Genomic DNA, 17,005 nt, shown 5'->3' with positions numbered 1-17,005 from the left:
GTTTGGCAGATAGATGGGGTGGTGGGAGGCCCTCCAGAGATGGTCCCCTGCTGTCCCATGGGATAGCTCAAGCCTAGTGTCCAGTAAAGTGACCAGGATACCTATCAGATCTGCCACTCCAGGAAGGGGTGTGTCTACAGTGAAGGTCCAAGGGCAGCTGAGCTCTGCTTCGTTGCACCCCGTGGCCCCACAGATGCAAAAACCATTTGAGGCCTCAGAGTGGGGAGTACATGTTTTTCAAAAACAAAAGGTAGGCAAAAACAAGCCTCATCCTTTCTGTCCAGTCCCCTGGACAAAGAGTGCCCAGGAGTGGCTCAAGCAGTCCAGGATCCAGGACCTGCACCCTCACACCAAGACCTGCGGGCGGGGGCAGACCAGGTTAGCCCCTTCTCGCAAGGCTCAGCACTGTGGCTGCAGCTCCTGCAGCTGTCTCCAGAGCCGAATGCTGTCTTGGGGGCTGAGGGGCCGCACCAGCAGCAGGTCTCGGAGTGTACAGGGGTCTGTGGTGCGGTCTGCCGGCCAGGCTGTGAGGAAGCCTGGGTGTGTCCGTGGTACTAGACCCAGGGCTCGGAAGCAAAGGCCTGTGTAGACATCATCGAACGGGAAGGGTGCCACGCGGGCTGCCGCCTGCAGCAGCCAAGGAGCCAGGCGCCCCGCGATGACGTAGCCACCCCCACTCGCATAGGCTGGGTAACCACCTTCAAAGAAGGACCCGGGCACATAGAAGGGTCCCCCAGGCTTCCTGAGGGGCTTGGCCTGGGTGAAAACCTCACCCAGGTAGAGACTTCGGGCCCAGGTGGGCGGCAGGGCCTGCAGGTGATCCAGCAGGGCGGGCATGTGTACAAAAGCATCGTCCTGAGCTTGCAGGACAAAATTCACCTCCGGACAGTGGTGGCCCAGCCAGGTCAGCAACAGCAGGTCTTTGAGCGTCCGGTTGTAGGGAACGTCAAGAAAATCCCAGAGCAGCAGGTCATTGTAGCGACGGCTCTCCCAGGCCACCAGTGAGCGCAAGTCAGGCCCCCCCTCACCCACTGGGGACCCCAGCAGGAAGAGCCGCCGAATCCCAGGAGCTGGACGGCCCCACGTCTCCCTCACGGCCTGTCGTTCTGCAAAGCGTCCTGGTTCCGACTTGACAGCCAACAGCAGGAAGGGGACGTTAGTGTCTGAGCAGCTGGCTACTTGGCTGCCTTCAGGCAGCCACTGTGGGAAGCTCCGGCAGGCTGCTGACAGCAAGAAGCGACGGAGGTCCTCAGGGTAGGAGGTGAAGTCTGGGATCTCAGCAGCAGCAGCAGCTCCCCAAGCCTGGCAGCCCCCTGCCTCAGCACTGTTCTCACTGGGCAGGGCTCTCAGCCGCCACTGCTGCTGGTTCCAATAAGCTGAAGGCAGTGGGCCAGTCTGGCCCAGGCGGGCTGAGAGATTGGCAGGCAGGGTGGGCTCAGTGCTGGCTGATGTGGGGCCTGACAGCGTACCCCGGGGTCCTGGGTAGGCCTTGCTAAGCCGGGATTCGGAGGTCCACTCGATGTACACTTTGAGGCCCAGGAGCGTGAGCAATGCTGACAGGCAGAGCAGACACTTGGGGCAGCGCATGACCTGGCCCAGGGAAGGGGCAGCCGAGGGAGCTGCAAAAGGGAGTCACAGGGGAGCTACAGCGGTGTGACCAGCCTCTAGAGAGGGCCTGGCCGGGCCCCAGGCAAATTGCCTCAGTTTCTCACTGTCTTAGCCAACCCTGTAATGGCTTCTCTCATTCTCTGACCCCAACAGGTCACCCCCAGCCTGCCAGGGACCCAACTGGACTGGGGACTTTCCCCTCCATTCCAATCCCATTCTTTTTCCACCTTCCTAAAAGCCCTGGAGGTGACCTAGTCCCCATTTCCACTGGCCACCATTCCTACCTCCTCTTCTCTCCATTCTTCCCAGGAATCAGGATCACTTGATCCCCAGCTGGCTGGAGGGTTCCTTTCACTTCTCAGAAACCCAACCTCCCTCTCCCAGCAACACTACTCCAGGGACAGGGTTGGGGGACCGGGATCTGTCTCCTCTGTACCTTTTGGTCTGGCTCCCACCAGCTCCGGCGCGGCCGGGCCTCTGGTCAGGTTTTCTCGGTGCTGCCCCTGCCTGAGTGTCGTCAGGCTGCCAGCCCAGCCCAGCCCAGCCCAGCCCAGCCAGGGCGGGAGCAGGAGGCTNGGGGGAAGGTGCAGGGGTGGCCACAGCAACAGATGGGACCCTGTGAGGCCCAGGAGGGGTGGTCCAGGAGCCTAGGGGAGAGAGTCCAGGAGAGGGTGAGGCCAAGGACTGGGTGGTGTCAGAATGACCCAGAGGGAAGCCGAGTCCCAAAGAGGAAAGATGGGGAGGGAGGCCAGGGGCTGGCTTGAGGCCACAGCCCAGAGGCGGTGTGAATGTGCTGAGTGGGGATGGATCGGCCGCCAGAGATAGGCATGTTTGCTGCTGCGCCTGTAGTCGGGGTAGGGGTGAGGACTGGCCTGGCAGGGAGGAGGCGGGACATCAAGAGGAGAGAAAGACAGCCAGGGAGACCTCGGCCAGGAGTCAGGAAGAGAGAAAAGAGGGAGACAGAGATGAGAGAGCCAGGAGAAGATGGGGAAGGTGCCCTGGAGGGCGTGGAGCAGGGAAATGGACATGGGTTGGCTAGGAAGCCCCTGCAGGAGCCGAGGTTGAGGGCTGTGGGTGGAGGACTGGGAGCAGGAAACCGGAAGGTGGAGACTGACCCTGGGAGAGGTGAAGGGAGCCTGTAAGGAACCAGCAAAGAGGAACAAGGAAGAAGGACCAGGTGAAGGGGAGCTAAGTGAAGGGCAGTAGGGGTGATGGGGGAGCACACCGGAAGCCAAGAGAACCTCCCCCCTCTTTGCCTAGGCCACCCACCCGAAGGGAGGCCTGTAAGCAATTCCTAAGGCTCTCACCCAGTCCTGGGGCCAGCTGCCCTGGTGCCTGCCCCTCCCTCGCTGCAGTGACTTCAGCATCACTCATGTCCCACCCCTGGGACTAGAAAAGGTGTCTGCCTGTGTTTACACCCCTGTCCTCCAGGGGCCTCTGCTGTTGGGACTGCGCCAGCTATCTAGGGAGGGAATAGGTGGGGCTTCCTTGTCCCACTGTCTCCTGGGACCTTGGGGCTGACCTCTTCACCCCACCTGGTTTGGAGAGATACTGTCCAGAGTTTGTCAGGAACCCAGTCAGCAGCAGAAGCTTGTTATCTGTCCAGCTCTGATTTCCTCCCTAAGGTTTGAATAATGGAACAGCTGGAGGAAGAGAGTGGGGTGGAAGTGGTGAATGCCAGTGGAATAAAAGCTACTTCTAGGAGAACGGCCAGGGGCCAGGCAGGGCCAGGCAGGGCCAGCCTGCCTCACCTGGGGTCAGGAGAGGAGGTCAAGCCCCCTGAACTCCTGCTCATCTCACACAGAGGTTTTGGGCCCCTCTCCTGGGGCGTCATTCTGGGTCCATTGAGGAGAAACCATATAGCAGTTGGAACAGGGAAAGTTTGATATAACTAAACTTGGGATTGAAGAAATGCAGGATTAGTCTGTTAATAAGAGGTGTCTACTTGTGGATTGCAGTTGAAGGTAGCCGTGCAGATCCAATTTGATCACTCCAACCTGGTGTGTCTGTCTCCCTAATTAAGCCTTTGGATTCCTTGCCTCTATATTATGCCAGGGCAGTTCTAGTCTCAGCCTCTTTACTGTAGGCTACTTTTGGGTCCAAGTTCCAGTCATCCAACCAAGAACTGTTAGAACCACCCCTGTTGCACAAAGTAACCCATTAAATCAGGCATCTTTGGTAAGTGTGCTCACCTTGCAAATGTCAAAGCCCCAACTAGTGTCAGAACCACCCTCATTGGTCTGACACACTTAAAATCCATTCTTGCACACATTTCCCAAGTTTCTGACTATACATATATTTGCAGTCTTGTTCTATGGTATGTAAGCTGTTCCTTCCTGTGTCCTGGTAGGTACCTGTTCCCCTGGAGCAAGCTGAGATTTGACCCTTGGCATTTATGGATGTGGGGCAGCAGGGGAACACTTGTAAGTCTTAATAATGGATGCCCCCTTTCAAAGTGAGGATCCCAAGTCATCACAAGTTTTCCAAGCATAGGCAGGATGATAGATCCCTTGGCACTGGTAAAGGAGTCTCTGAGTAACTTGACGCTTTGAGATGGGGTCCAACAGATGACCATTATAGCTTTTGGTGCTATAATGAAACCTCTCTAGTTCTTAGATGTGACATATTGGGCTTGTCATTATCTGTAAGCACTTAAAGGCATTCCCAAGAATCCATCAACATCTTACTGTTTAGAATTGTCCCAACTGTCACAGCTTTCAAGCCCAGCAGCCACCGGGGCTCCCACGCACGTGTTTCAGTTGTCAGCTCATCATGCTGGATCACCATAGGTGATGCCAGGGCTCTGATGCCACTGTGTTCTGGGGCATCCTGTTTCCCATCAGCAAGGAGCTTAGGGCTATGCTTAAGCCCAAAGCTACAACCAAACCAATTCCAAAACTCTATTTGGGAGTCTGTGTCCTGAGAAACTGCAGACAGATTCTGCATCCATCTGGATCCAATCAGGAGAGGAAACCACACAGTAATTTCAACAGGCAAAGTTTAACATAAAGAATTATTGATCTCAGCAGTGAATTGGGATCACAAGGAATTCATTGGTAAACTGCCTCCGAATTGACCAGAAGCCCATCCGGAGTGCTGGGGAGTTATTCACAGAGAAGCATCGACGGAGGCCCCTGTGAGACCACTGGTGGAGGGGGCGGGCACCAGAGGAGGCTGTGGACCACAGGCTCTCCAGGAGCTGAGTGCGGGGGAAGCCACCAGCCCAGCAAGACCAAGACCTGGAGCAGGTAAGCTGTAGGTACAGCAGAGCACTGGCCTCTCCTCCTGGAGTGTTCCTCCAGCACCCTCTGGCGGGAAGTCTGTCCTGCCAGTTGGCAAAGGAAAATATTTTAAAGGCCCAGCTTCATTTTCACAGAGCAGGCAGAAAAGTTGAATTTGGAGCTCAAAATCAATAAATCAATTACTGGCAACACTGTGGGAGTTCGGGTGGTACTGGCCTTCAGTAAGTGTGGGCCAGGGATGCTGGACATGCTGCTGTAAGCTGATCAGTCCTGCACTGGGGAGAGCCACTGCTGTCAAGTGCTTGCAGCACCCCATGTCAGGGTCCCTGCAAGAGACGGCCACATACTCAAATGTGGAACAGCTTAGGAGAGGCCTCTTGACAAGGCTGAGCCATGCGTGGGGCGAGGACAGCTTCCTGTCCTACTGATTGGGAGACTCTACCTCACCAGGCCCTAGAGGCAGGGGAAGGAGCAGTGTGTGGAAAGGAGTGCCTGACAGGGTGACAAGAACCCTGACTGCCAGCCAAGGGCAGCTGGGAATAAACACCTGACCTCACGCCCTCCTTCCCTCGGACCTGCCAGGCCCCCTTCCCTGCTGCGTGATCCCCATTGCAAGTCAGAGTGTGGGCACCATCACACATTCCATCAGCCTGCTGCCATCCACGGGAGAGCAGAGTGGGCTGAGGTCAGGCAGGGTTGGGACTGGCCGAGTCCTGAGGCTGCTCCTCCAGCCTCAGCTACAGCACCTGGTCCTCATCCATCCCCAGGACCTCACAGTTGGGCAGCATCTCCTCCACCAGGATCCGAGTGAGGCCTGGGTAGGACACAGCTGGGAGGTTTGAGATGTCCAGCCTGCGAAGGTTCCTGAGGGAAAGAAGGGCACTGCATGAGGACAGCATGTGTGTGCTTACAGTAGCTTTTTTTTTTTTTTTCCCCTGGGGGTGGAACCCAGGCCTGAATGGCTAGGGCTAGGCAAGTGCTCTACCACTGAGCTACAACCCTGATCTCAAAACTTTATTATAGTAAGCCCATGAAATCCCCTGGTTAAGTATACATGGTTCTGCATCAGTGTAAATACCATGACGGCTTCATTAAAAGAAAACCATCATTTTAATTCTTCCACACGTGTGCTGCAACTGCTCATCCATACCTACCCCACAACCTTAGGGTATAGGGACAGCCCAAAATTGCTCCCTCCCCACTTTCTCTCCAGCATCAGGGTTGGGTGGGAGATGCCCTGGAGCAGGGCCCAGGCTGAGCTGAGGTCTTACTGGAGGTGGTGGAGGCAGGCGAGGCCCCGTTCAGAGATGTGGGGACACCCTGATAGTGAGAGCTCCTGCAGTGAACCGGCCAGCAGGTAGAGGCGGCTGAGACACCAGTCGTCCACATTGGGGCAGCGCTGCAGTGACAGGGACTGGAGCTCCTTCAGGGGCACTGTAGTGGGAGAAGGCAGGAGGGTAGCAGGGGCTGTCTGGAGCCTACCACCAGAAAGGGAGATGTGGAGGCCCTCCGACCCCTTCCCTTTCTGCCCCCTCACAGAGGTTGTCCAGGCCGTCGTAGTTGATGGCACAGCCACTGGCGTCCACAGCCTGCACAGGCACTGTCTGTAGCTTCAAGAACTCAAGGAAGAAATGGCCACGCTTATCCGACCTGATCCACTCATGGTCCTGAAACCTGCAGAAGAGAGGGAGGGAAGCCAGGGGTGGCAGTGCAAGCCTATAATTCCTGCAACTGAGGAGGGTGAGGCAGGAGGATCACAAGTTCAAGGATAGCCGGTAGTTTAGTGAGGTCCTCAGCAACTTAGCAAGGCCCGGTCTCAAAAAAATAAAAAGGGCTATATATGTAGCTCAGGGGTAAAGTACCCCTTGGCTCAATTTCAGTACCAAAGGAGGGGGGAGAGGGAGGGAGTATTGATATTGATGTTTCCAATTCCCCAGAACCCTCCCTTGCCCCTATGATAAAGCGACTGCACTAACACACTTCCTGTATACACATCAGCCTGTGCTGAGAGCCTCACCGCGAGGGCCATGTTGGATCTCATGACAATTCCAACACAGATGGAATGCTTGTCCAGGCTCACACACCTGGAGGCTGAGAGGCCTAGGGAATACAGATAACATATGAGCACAGAGCTGGGTGCATTAGTCCTTGTAGATGGGCAATGGTTATAGGCATTCCAGACTGTCCTAAGGAGGTTGCTCAAGGAAGTGCTCAGACTAGGTCCGAGTTGTTTATTTTTTAAAATTTTTGCAGTACTGAGAATTGAACCTGGGGCGCTTCATTACTGAGCTACATCCTTAGCTCCTTTTATTTTTTTTTTAAATATATATTTTTAGTTGTAGACAGACACAATACCTTTATTTATTTACTTTTATGTGGTGCTGAGGATTGAACTCAGTGCCTTCAATGTCCTAGGCAAGTGCTCTATCACTGAGCTACAACTCCAGTGCTTTTTTTTTTTATTTTGAGACAAGGTCTTGCAAAGTTATCCAGGCTGGTCTCAAACCTGCAATCCTCCTGTTTTGGCCTCCTGAGTTGCTGGGGTTTCAGGTGTGCACCACTGTGCCTGGTCAGGTAAGCGTTTCAAATGGAACAAACATGAGGATTAGATGAATCTTCTGGGAACTATTTTTCCAAAAAGAAGGAAAAAATATCAGGAAGGAGGAGAAAGGGAAGGAGAAACAAATGGGGGAGAGGGAGCGAGAAAAAGAAAAACTATTTTCTTTTTGAGATGAAGTCTAGCTATGCTGTTCAGGCTGGCCTTGAACTCCCAGGCTCACGCAATCCTCCTGCCTCAGCCTCCTGAGTAGGTGCTGAGACTATAGCAGTGACTAACCAACTTTATTGAGGACATGTTATGCAAGGCCTCATTATAGATGTTTAGACTACAGAATTCCAGCCCTTACTGTAAACCTTGTTGATTAGCTACAATCATCAATCACATTTTATAGATGACACAACAGAAGCCCAGGAACAGGTCCCACACCCCACAGCCACTAGGTGGCAAAAACTGGTACACAGGAAAGCCCATTTGACTGCAGAGGCTGGTCTTGGAACCCTGCTGCCCCTCCCAACCCACAACAGAAACCTTTGCTGTCATACTTGACTGCACCTCCCTGCTTCAGGACAAAGAAGGCTCCTGCGATGTACGGGCCATATTTCTCCTGGATGTGGGCGAGGGATCTGCCAAGAAAATGGTAGTAAAGGTAAATCCTGAGAGCACCGCACCCCTCGCCATGCCCTAGTGCGCTGAGAGGGGCAGAGTCCAGAGCACTGGGCAAACACACCTGGCTGTGAATTTTTATTGAATGACCATTAAATACTGGGCACTGGGGGCACAGTGGTGACCACAGCAGATAACCATCCCTGACCTTCCTTTTTGAGCTATCTGAAAAGAGATAGATGACGCTCCAGGAAATAACCACAAATGGCAGAGTACCAACACAATGACGAAAAGAAGTCATGGTGGACACCCACAGGGAGTGGCTTGGTCAGGGGCTTGACTGGTGGAGAATGGTTTAGTTTTAGGTGTTAAAAGACAGTTCTGGGGGTGGGGCTGGGGCTGTATGTAGCTCAATGGTAAAATGCTTGCCTTGCATATGTGAGGCACTGGGTTTGATCCTCCGTACCACATAAAAATAAATAAAGATACTGTGTGTTTATCTGCAACTAAATAAATATTTTTAAAAAATAAAAAATTAAAAATACTGGGGCTGGGGTTGTGGCTCAGTGGGTAGAATACTCGCCTAGCACGTGTGAGGTGAGTATAAACAAAATAAAGGTATTGTATTGTAACTAAAAAAAAATAATAATAAAAAAGACAGTTCTTGGAGGCAGTGACATTGGGCAGACTTGAATAGTGAGAAGGAATGAGAAGGTCAAGGCCAGGGCCTGCCAGGCCTAAGGAGCAGAGTAGCCAAGCTCAGAGGCTTGAATTTCAATGGCTGGGTTCATAGCAACAAGGAGGCCTTGTAGGTGGGAGTCCCTGGGAGGGGTCTCAAAGCTCATGGCAGCCAGGTCTTAGGGCCTTGGAGATGGGGCTTTTACTTTAGTTAGTCAGAAACCACTTGGAGTTTTAGGCAGGTGGTGATGGTTTGTATTTTACTTTCTTGTGGGTCCTTTGGTTGCTTTGTAGACTGTAACTGAGAACATATTAAAGGTCAAGAGATGACCACAGTGACCTGACATTATAAACAGTGGAGGTGACCAGACCTGGAATATTCTAATGTTGATGCACTGAATGTGGAGGGCGGAGAAGCTAAGAGTTAAGAGGATTCCTTAAAAATCAGTCTGAATGTCAGTAGCACCAGTTCCTGTGATGAGGAAGGCTTAGAGGTGAGCAGGTTCTTTTAAGGAGAAATGAAAGGTTTTATTCTAGCCATGTTAGGTGTGAGGCCAGGTAGATCCCCCAAGTGGAGCTGTTGGCAGCAGGTGCCTTGAGGAGGGTGTGGGCGGGATATGAAGATGCAACAGTGGTAGGGAAGCCCTGGTGCTGGCTGGGAGCAGCAGGGCAGGAGTGAAGCTCTTACTGGTGAGGCCTGATTAGCAGGCAGGGTCTTGCAGGCTGCAGGTTCTCACCGATTTTCCTTGTGCACCTTCTCTATCTTCCTCTGGAGCAAGTACTGTCTCAGAGCCTCCACATCGTAGAAATGGTCAGTCAGGAACTGGAGTAGTGTCCTTCTCTCCCTCTGACTGCCCTCCCGGGGCACTGCCCCACTCAGACCATGGATGCCCCTAGTACCTCCATTATATATTGGGGCCAGCAGGCACAGGAACTGGGGAGAGGAAGAGGAAAGAGAGGCTGGGTCTGGAGCTGGACCTCCCCTCCCTTCTTGTTCCATGAACCTCAATCCCTTGCTTCCTGAAAGTTCTCCTTTCAGAACTTCCCAATTCTGAGCTGGGGATGAAGCTCAGTGGTAGAGCACCTGCTTCATTGGCACAAAGCTCTGGGTTTAATCCTTAGCACCAAGAGAAAAATATAAAACTCTTTGGGATTCCAAAAATTTCCCCATATTCTTCCTTTATTTTTTTTAAAAAGAGAGAGAGAGAGAGAGAGAATTTTTAATATATATATATATTGTTAGTTTTCGGTGGACACAACATCTTAGTTTTGTATGTGGTGCTGGGGATCAAACCCAGGCAGCACGCATGCCAGGCAAGCGTGCTACCGCTTGAGCCACATTCCCAGCCCCCCAAATTCTTCCTTTAATCAACCCTAAATTTTCTCCTTGATTTAGACAAATATTCTGTTTTTTTCTAAATTCTTCCACCAAGTTCTGTTTTTCTCTAAAAACCTCAATTGTCTGACTCCTTTAATTTCTGACAAATTGCCCGTTAATTTTACCAATTCTCCCTGGAATCTTCCTGATTGACCCTTTTCTTTCCACTGAAATATAATCTTAATTAATTTTATTATTTTATTTTGTTAGTACTGAACAAAGTTCAGTTAGTATTGAACCCAGGGCCTTGGGGAGTGCTAAGCAAGCACTCTATCAATGAACCCCAGACCTCCCTTTTAAATTTATCTCTTTAATTTACCATGGACAGAGCACTTGGGCGCTCCCTAAACCCGAGAAGACCAAAAAATGTATGTGCCTTTAAGAGAAGGTTTGAAAAATGGAGGTGCATGCCCACAAGAGAAGCCCCCCCAACCCTTGATTTCCCTTTCAAAGCCTCCTCTGCACTACTGGGGGTTGAACCAGGGGCGTTCTGCCAGTGAGCTACATCCCTGGTCCTTTTTAAAATTTATATTTTGAGACGGGGTTGCTAAACCCCCAGGTTGGTCTCGAACCTCTGATCCTCCTGCCTCAGCCTCCTCAGTCGCTGGGATCACAAGTGTGCACCCTCTGCGCTGGGCTAAAATTTCTTCTGTAACCAAAATCGCTCATTCTCCCTTTTGTCCAAACCTTCCCGTGTGTGTGTGTGTGTGTGTGTGTGTGTGTGTGTGTGTGTATTTGTGCGCGCACACACGCACCAGGTATCGAGCCAGGGGCGCTTACCCACTAAGCCACATCCCCAGCCCTTTTTCATATTTTTAAATTTAGAAAAAGGGTCTCGCTTAGTTGCTTAGGGCCTCGCTAAATTGCTGAGGCTGGCTCTGAACTCGCGATCCGATGGCCTCAGTCTCCTGAGCCGCTGGGATTACAGACTTGCGCCACTGCGCCCGGCTCCTCTAAAAACTCTGAAACTGACAATTTTCCCTGAATTCATTCCTTGATTTTTACCCAATTCTTTAAATTCTCTTAACGACTATCGCAAATCCCGTAATTCCCCTCAGATTCTTTTCACTGGAACTCCCAAATTCACATCTTCATTCCTAACTCTGTCCTCATGGTACCACTGGTTTTTCCACCAAAATTACTAAATCTCCATGAATTTCCCTCAAATTTATTCTCCGGGCTCCACCCTCGAACCCAATCCCTAACTCTCAGGCAAAACATTCCCAGAGCTCTTCTCCGCCCAGAACCCACCCTCGCATGCTCATTGGCTCCTTGTGCGATCAGTTGTACCCCTCAGTCCGATTGGCTAGGCACACATTCCCATTGGTTGCCCTCGCCAAGTCCCCTCCCACTTGCTCCCTAAAACTCCGCCGCCGATTGAGGCTCCGGGGATCCTTCCTGCCCTCTGCCCCCTGCCCCATAGCCCCTGAGGTACACTCCCGGTGTGAGACCTAGCCCCTAGCGGGAGATGCCTCTGTTCCCTTATACCGGGCTCCCGAGGGTGACAAAGGGCCCGAGGGTGGAGGCTGTAGAGCGGACTTCAATTTCGGGAGCTCTAGGAGGCCCGGTCACTTACCGACCTGGGCGCTGCCATCTTGCCGGGCTTACGTAGTCGGAAGGGGCCGGTCTTTTCTTTTCCCGCCCCCCCCTTTTCAGTCGCAAATGCCTTCTCTTGTGGCCACACCCTCTTAAAGGCACATTCTGATTTTTAGCTTACTCGCTTTTAAGGATTGCTTGGAGTACTTTCTCCACGGACCTGAAAAATGGAACTCTACATGTCCTTCCCTAGGAAAGCTGGACAGTCCTTCCTGTCCCTAGAAAAGCTGTACATTCACTTCCTTAGACTGCAGCTGCAGTTCCCTGATTTCCTTCTCTTCAGAATAATTTGGCTAAAAAACAGATTGTGTCTTTTTTTTTTTTTTTTTTTAAAACCGGAGTCAAGCTAGGGGAAGGTGGAGTGGGTGATGAGGTCAGACATAAGGGTAAGAAACTGAGATCAGATCTCAAGACTGATATTGTGAAGTGTTCAACCTATTTTGGAGGTCAAGCCTAGATCGCTTAAAGATTCAGTGGGAAGTCTTGTGTATAGAAGTTTTCATTCTCTCATTCCGCAGATACTTCCTGAGCACTACTGTGGGGTGTTAAGTACTGTTCTGAGTGCTGAAGTTACCTTGGTGAGCAGGACCAACCCAACTTCTCTCTCAGGGAGTCAGCATTCCAGCTGGGGAGAGGATAGATAAGAAGCAAATGAATAAGCAAGATCAAGTCAGATAGTGTTTGATAAGAAGTAGATAAAAACAGTGTTTTCATAAATATAATAGGCAGTGACTGGGACATGGAGCCATCAGCAAAAATGCCTTTCTGAAGAGGTGACATTAATGATGGAAGTGAGTCAGGAGTGGTGGGCATGCCTTAATCCCACCAACTCAGGTGATTGAGGTAGGAGAATTGTAAATTGGAAGTCAGCCTCAGCAGTTTAGCAAAATCCTTTCTCAAAAAAAAAAAAAAAAAGAACTGAGGATGGGCTGGGATTGTGGCTCAATGGTAGAGCACTTGCATATATGAGGCACTGGGTTCAGTCCTTAGCACCACATTAAAAAAGAATAAATGAAGGTATTGTGTCCATCTAAAACTAAAAAAAAAAAAAAATTAAAAATTGCAAAAAATCTAGGGCTAAAAAAAAGGCCAGGGACTGGGGGTGTAGCTCAGTGGTAAAATATCTAGTACCAAAAAGAAAAAAAAAAAAAAAAGGAAGTAATGATAAGGAAGAAAACAGCCATTCATTCCAAGGTCTAGGGGAAAAGTGTTTCAGGTAGAAATAATAGCTAGTGTAAAGGCCCTTATGTGGGAACCAGCTTGCAGAGAGAGGTAGAGACTGGGTCAGAGAGGTGGACAGAAGGCTGACTGCAGGCCCAGTAGGATTTTATTCTGTTCCCAGTGAGGAGAGTGTCAAAATCTTATTTACGTTTTGTAAGATCATTTCTGCCAGGTGGAAATTGGATATAATAGGTTGAGGAACGAGCAAAGAGGCTATTGCAATAGTCTAGGCAGTGATGATAGTGAGAAAGGCTCAGATTTTGAATCTATTTGAAGGTCATGCCAACAGCCTGAGAAACTAAGAAGATTGGGGTGTCCCTTATGGAGATGAGGAAACTAGAGAAGCAGCAGATTGGGGAAGGTGGAGATGATAAGCTGAATAATGCTCCCACCTCCAAGATATTTATGTTTTGTGATCCTTGAACCTGTGACAGTAGTTCTTTATATGGGACTTTGCAGATGTAAAGTAGAATCTTTTTTTTTTTTTTAATTTTTGTTTTAGTTGTAGAAGAACACAATACTTTTATTTTATTTATTTATTTATTTATTTTTTTTTGTGGTGTTAGGATTGAACCCAGTGCTAGGCAAGTGCTCTACCACTGAGCCACAACCCCAGCCCTAACTGAAGTAGAATCTTGAGAGGGGGAGATTTTACGAATAATCAGTAGGACCAATATACCCACAAGATTCCACTGGGCAGGTTGGAAGATCCGAGTCAGTAGGAGACAGGATGGTGGAGGCAAAGGTTAGAGTGAAGGAAGGAGGGGCTGTGAGCCAAGGAAGGCCGTGGCTTCTGGAAGCTGGAAAAGACTTGGGAGTGGATTCTCCCCTGGACCCTCTAGAGAGAACCAGCCCTATGCACCAGTCACTTTAGACTTCTGATCTCCAGAACAGTAAGAGAATAACTGTTTTGTTTTTTTTTTAATATATATGTTTTAGTTGTAGGTGGACACAATACCCTTATTTTTTATTTATTTGTACATGGTGCTGAGGATCGAACCTAGGTCCTCACACATGCTAGGCAAGCGCTCTACTGCTGAGCCACAACCCCAGCCCATAACTGTTGTTTTGAGCCACCAAGATTGTGATAATTTTTCACAGTGTCAACAGGAAATTAATCTTGTCTGGTAGTTCACATTTGAGAGTTCTGTTCTGGCCATGTTGACCTTGAGATGTCTGACATCCATATGGAGCTGCTGAGTGGGATCTGAGCTCAGGAAGGAGGTCGGGACTGAGTCAGGGACTTGGGAACCATTGACTTCTCAGTGGAATTTTATAAAACTTTGGGTTTGAAAGAGAGGCAGAGGGAGGCCTGTAGAACTCCCTAGTCTTTTCCACAGCAAGGCCACCCTGATGCAGGCAAGTCCAGGGCCAGCAACATTGGCCACTCTGTTATGGATAGTAGTCTGGACACTAAGGGACCCTTAGACAAGCCCTGGGATGGCGAGAACCAGGAGACAGGTCAAGACCACCAATCTGTGGGCACATAAGACGTCAGGTGATGTAATTTAGGAAAAGGCTGAGAAGGAGGGACTGGAGAGGTGGCAGGATGCAGGAGAGGCAGGACAGACAGTATCCACAGACACCCAGCACCTGTGGGTGGTCTGGTCTGAGAAGAGGCAGGAAGGTGGAGTTTGATCTCCCAGAAAGGCTGTGGCTGGACCGTGTGAGAGCTGAGGTAGGAATTCAGGAGGGAAGAAAAAAAACCCCACAGCCAGCTGATTCTCAGTGAAGAATGGACTTTGGGATGCCTCTGCCAGCACCCCCCACACTGCCCTTTCCTCCCCCAACCCCATGACTCCCCAGGACACTGAGTCACCCTGAACCTTGCTACTTCCTCCTCCTAGCAGCCACTGATTAGACTATGGAGCTGTGGATGCAGCTGAAGCAGGCGGGACTGGAGCCCCCTGGGCTGGGCCCACTACCCCAGGCCCTGAGGGGACCCCCCCCAGAGGGGAGCCCTGGACAGACCCTTCTGTCCCCAGGGGAGGAACCTGGAGGTGCCAAGGAGAGTCTGCTGTGGATCTGGGAGGAGCTGGTGAGTGAGGAGGGATTTGGAGGGACAAGACATGGAGAGAGAGAATGAATAAGTGAGTGAGTGACGGTGGTGAGGTAGAAAGGGCCAGAGGCTGGAAGACAGGAGCTGGGAGACAGGAATGAGAACTGGAGGCAGAGGTGGAGGGAGAAGCAGAGACATTGCGAGGGGAATGGAGACAGAGACAGAGAGGCAGGTGCAAATCAGAGATCCTGGGACAGAGAGGCAGACTGGATCTGAATATGAGGGGTGGGGGGAGAGATGTGAAGAGCCACGGCAGGAGTACAGACATGGGCAACAGAAATAGATACAGACAGGGAGAGACCCGGACATGGAGAGACACAGAGATGGGCAGAAAAGTGGAAGCAGACAAGAGAGACAGAAATGGAAAGAGAGACTGAGATCAAGAGACAGGAGGACAGGCAGGATGGCACCCAGGAGCACAATGAGGACCTGCCCAGGTGCTGTGGGCCAGGACTGGACCTGGGACCTGCTCCCACCCTAGTCCTGGTGGGACCCCTTGCCCTCTGGTGTGGCATGCCCCTGACACCCCTTCCTGCCCGCAGGGAAAGCTGCGCCGTGTGGATATCCAGCTGCTGGGCCAGCTGTGCAGCCTGGGGCTAGAGATGGGGGCACTGCGGGAGGATCTGGTGGCCATCCTGGAAGAGGAGGAGGAGAGCAGCGATGAGGAAGAGGAGGAGGAGGAAGAGCCCCAGGGGAAGCAGGAGGAAGGATGCCCGGGGACCTCCTTCCCAATCCCACGCCTCCCTGACTTTGAGATGACTATCTGAGATGCTTTAGTTTGATGCACAAATGAGATATATATTTATGCAAAGGAGAGGGGAGATTTGCAGGTCAAATCCAGTTTGAAGCCAGTGGGCACTCCAGAGCTGGTTCTTTCTCTGATGATGTCTGGGGATGAGATGTAGGCGTTGGCCTATGACTGTAGGCGGGTTTGAATGCGGGTGATGTGGAAGGTGTACAGAGACGCTGCAGAAGAGCCTCAGGTGTGGCCGTGGAGATGCGAGTCTTTACAGATATGGTGGAGATGTTTGCAGACTAAGTTGAAGATCAGTACCATCCAGTGTGGTAGCCACCAGCCAAACATGGCTGTTGAGCACTTGACACATGGTAGATTCACATTGGGATGTGCTTTGTGTAAAATATGCACAAAATGTAAAAGATCATGTGGTAAAAAGAAGGTAAAACATCTCAATAATTTAAAATATTGATTATATGTTGAAATGATAATATTTTGAGTATATTAGGATAAAATATTATTAAAATTAATCTTGCCTATTCACTTTTTATTGTGGTAAAATAATAACATAAAATTGATTGGGTTAACCATTTTAAAGTATGTGGTTAGGTGGCATTAGTAACATTCTTGTGGTTGTGTAACTATCACAAGAACTCCCTTCATCCTGCAAAACTGAAACTCTAACATTAAATAGTAACTCTACATGATCCTGTCCCTTCTCTATGAACTTGCTAATCTAGGTACTTCATCCAAATGAATCATACAATATTTGTCTTTTTGTGTCTGCCTTATTTCACTGAGCATGATGTCATGTTGTAGCATTTGTCAAAATTTCCTACCTCTTTAAGGCCGAATATTATTACATATACATAATATATTATATAATATATAATAATATATTACACTTATATCTATATATTACATATATAGGTATATATGGTATATAGGTATATATATACCTATATATAATACATATATATGGTATATAAGTGTGTGTATATATATAGGTATATATGAAATATATTTTATATTGTAATATATATTGTATATATATTACATATATAGGTATATACATATATATGAAGGTAGGTATGTACCTTTTGTTTATCCATTTTATCTGTGTTTGGACACTTGGGTTACCTCCAATTTGTTATGACTATTGCAAATAATACTGCATAATATGAATATGGTGTACAGATGTCTGTTCAAGTCCCTGATTTCAATTCTTTGGGGTGCACACCCATAGTGGTATTGCTGGACCCTTAGAAAATTCTGTGTTTAGTTGCTGAGGGAAGTAATATAGTGCTTTCCACAAAACCAGCAC

General features: G+C 49.9%; 3 protein-coding genes across 6 annotated transcripts; 1 reads left to right on the top strand and 2 right to left on the bottom strand.

The window, feature by feature from the left end:
* Nucleotides 1–217: 217 nt before the first annotated feature.
* B3gnt8 (UDP-GlcNAc:betaGal beta-1,3-N-acetylglucosaminyltransferase 8) lies at nucleotides 218–2,183 on the bottom strand. 3 transcript variants are annotated; one of them, XM_015496806.2, is made up of 2 exons: nucleotides 2,045–2,183; nucleotides 218–1,619 (listed from the first exon to the last, which is right to left on the bottom strand). In XM_015496806.2, exon 2 carries the CDS (start codon nucleotides 1,585–1,587, stop codon nucleotides 400–402), a length of 1,188 nt encoding a protein of 395 aa, XP_015352292.1. In that variant the 5' UTR covers nucleotides 1,588–1,619; nucleotides 2,045–2,183; the 3' UTR covers nucleotides 218–399. The 3 variants fall into 3 exon arrangements, with proteins under 3 accessions (XP_015352292.1, XP_048646800.1, XP_048646801.1); XM_048790843.1 differs by having other exon boundaries at nucleotides 1,893–2,179; XM_048790844.1 differs by having other exon boundaries at nucleotides 218–1,643; nucleotides 2,045–2,166.
* Nucleotides 2,184–4,589: 2,406 nt separating this feature from the next.
* Dmac2 (distal membrane arm assembly component 2) lies at nucleotides 4,590–11,694 on the bottom strand. 2 transcript variants are annotated; one of them, XM_048790845.1, is made up of 7 exons: nucleotides 11,646–11,694; nucleotides 9,429–9,625; nucleotides 7,953–8,033; nucleotides 6,388–6,524; nucleotides 6,122–6,284; nucleotides 5,597–5,714; nucleotides 4,590–4,933 (listed from the first exon to the last, which is right to left on the bottom strand). In XM_048790845.1, the coding sequence occupies exons 1-7, from the start codon at nucleotides 11,661–11,663 to the stop codon at nucleotides 4,631–4,633; spliced, it is 1,017 nt and encodes a 338-aa protein (XP_048646802.1). In that variant the 5' UTR covers nucleotides 11,664–11,694; the 3' UTR covers nucleotides 4,590–4,630. The 2 variants fall into 2 exon arrangements, with proteins under 2 accessions (XP_048646802.1, XP_015352289.1); XM_015496803.2 differs by having other exon boundaries at nucleotides 4,919–5,714.
* Nucleotides 11,695–13,532: 1,838 nt separating this feature from the next.
* Nucleotides 13,533–16,454, top strand: Erich4 (glutamate rich 4). The gene is made up of 3 exons (XM_015496804.2): nucleotides 13,533–13,779; nucleotides 14,734–14,924; nucleotides 15,488–16,454. Exons 2-3 carry the CDS (start codon nucleotides 14,751–14,753, stop codon nucleotides 15,710–15,712), a joined length of 399 nt encoding a protein of 132 aa, XP_015352290.1. The 5' UTR covers nucleotides 13,533–13,779; nucleotides 14,734–14,750; the 3' UTR covers nucleotides 15,713–16,454.
* Nucleotides 16,455–17,005: the final 551 nt, after the last annotated feature.

The sequence above is a fragment of the Marmota marmota genome, unplaced genomic scaffold, assembly GCF_001458135.2.
Source record: "Marmota marmota marmota unplaced genomic scaffold, marMar, whole genome shotgun sequence".
Classification (NCBI taxonomy): Eukaryota; Metazoa; Chordata; class Mammalia; order Rodentia; family Sciuridae; genus Marmota; species Marmota marmota.
This window is presented reverse-complemented; position numbering and strand designations above follow the sequence as displayed.

Bases quoted from the DNA above. Each gene is read 5' to 3' on its own strand.
- Dmac2 (XM_048790845.1), bottom strand. The intron at 6,525-7,952 runs GTATGACAGCAA...TCTCTTCTGCAG, and splicing joins AAGCAGGGAGGTGCAGTCAA to GTTTCAGGACCATGAGTGGA. The intron at 4,934-5,596 runs GTGCTGTAGCTG...GCCAACTGGCAG, and splicing joins TGGGGATGGATGAGGACCAG to GACAGACTTCCCGCCAGAGG.
- Erich4 (XM_015496804.2), top strand. From the start codon at position 14,751: ATGGAGCTGTGGATGCAGCTGAAGCAGGCGGGACTGGAGCCCCCTGGG. The intron at 14,925-15,487 runs GTGAGTGAGGAG...TCCTGCCCGCAG, and splicing joins TGTGGATCTGGGAGGAGCTG to GGAAAGCTGCGCCGTGTGGA.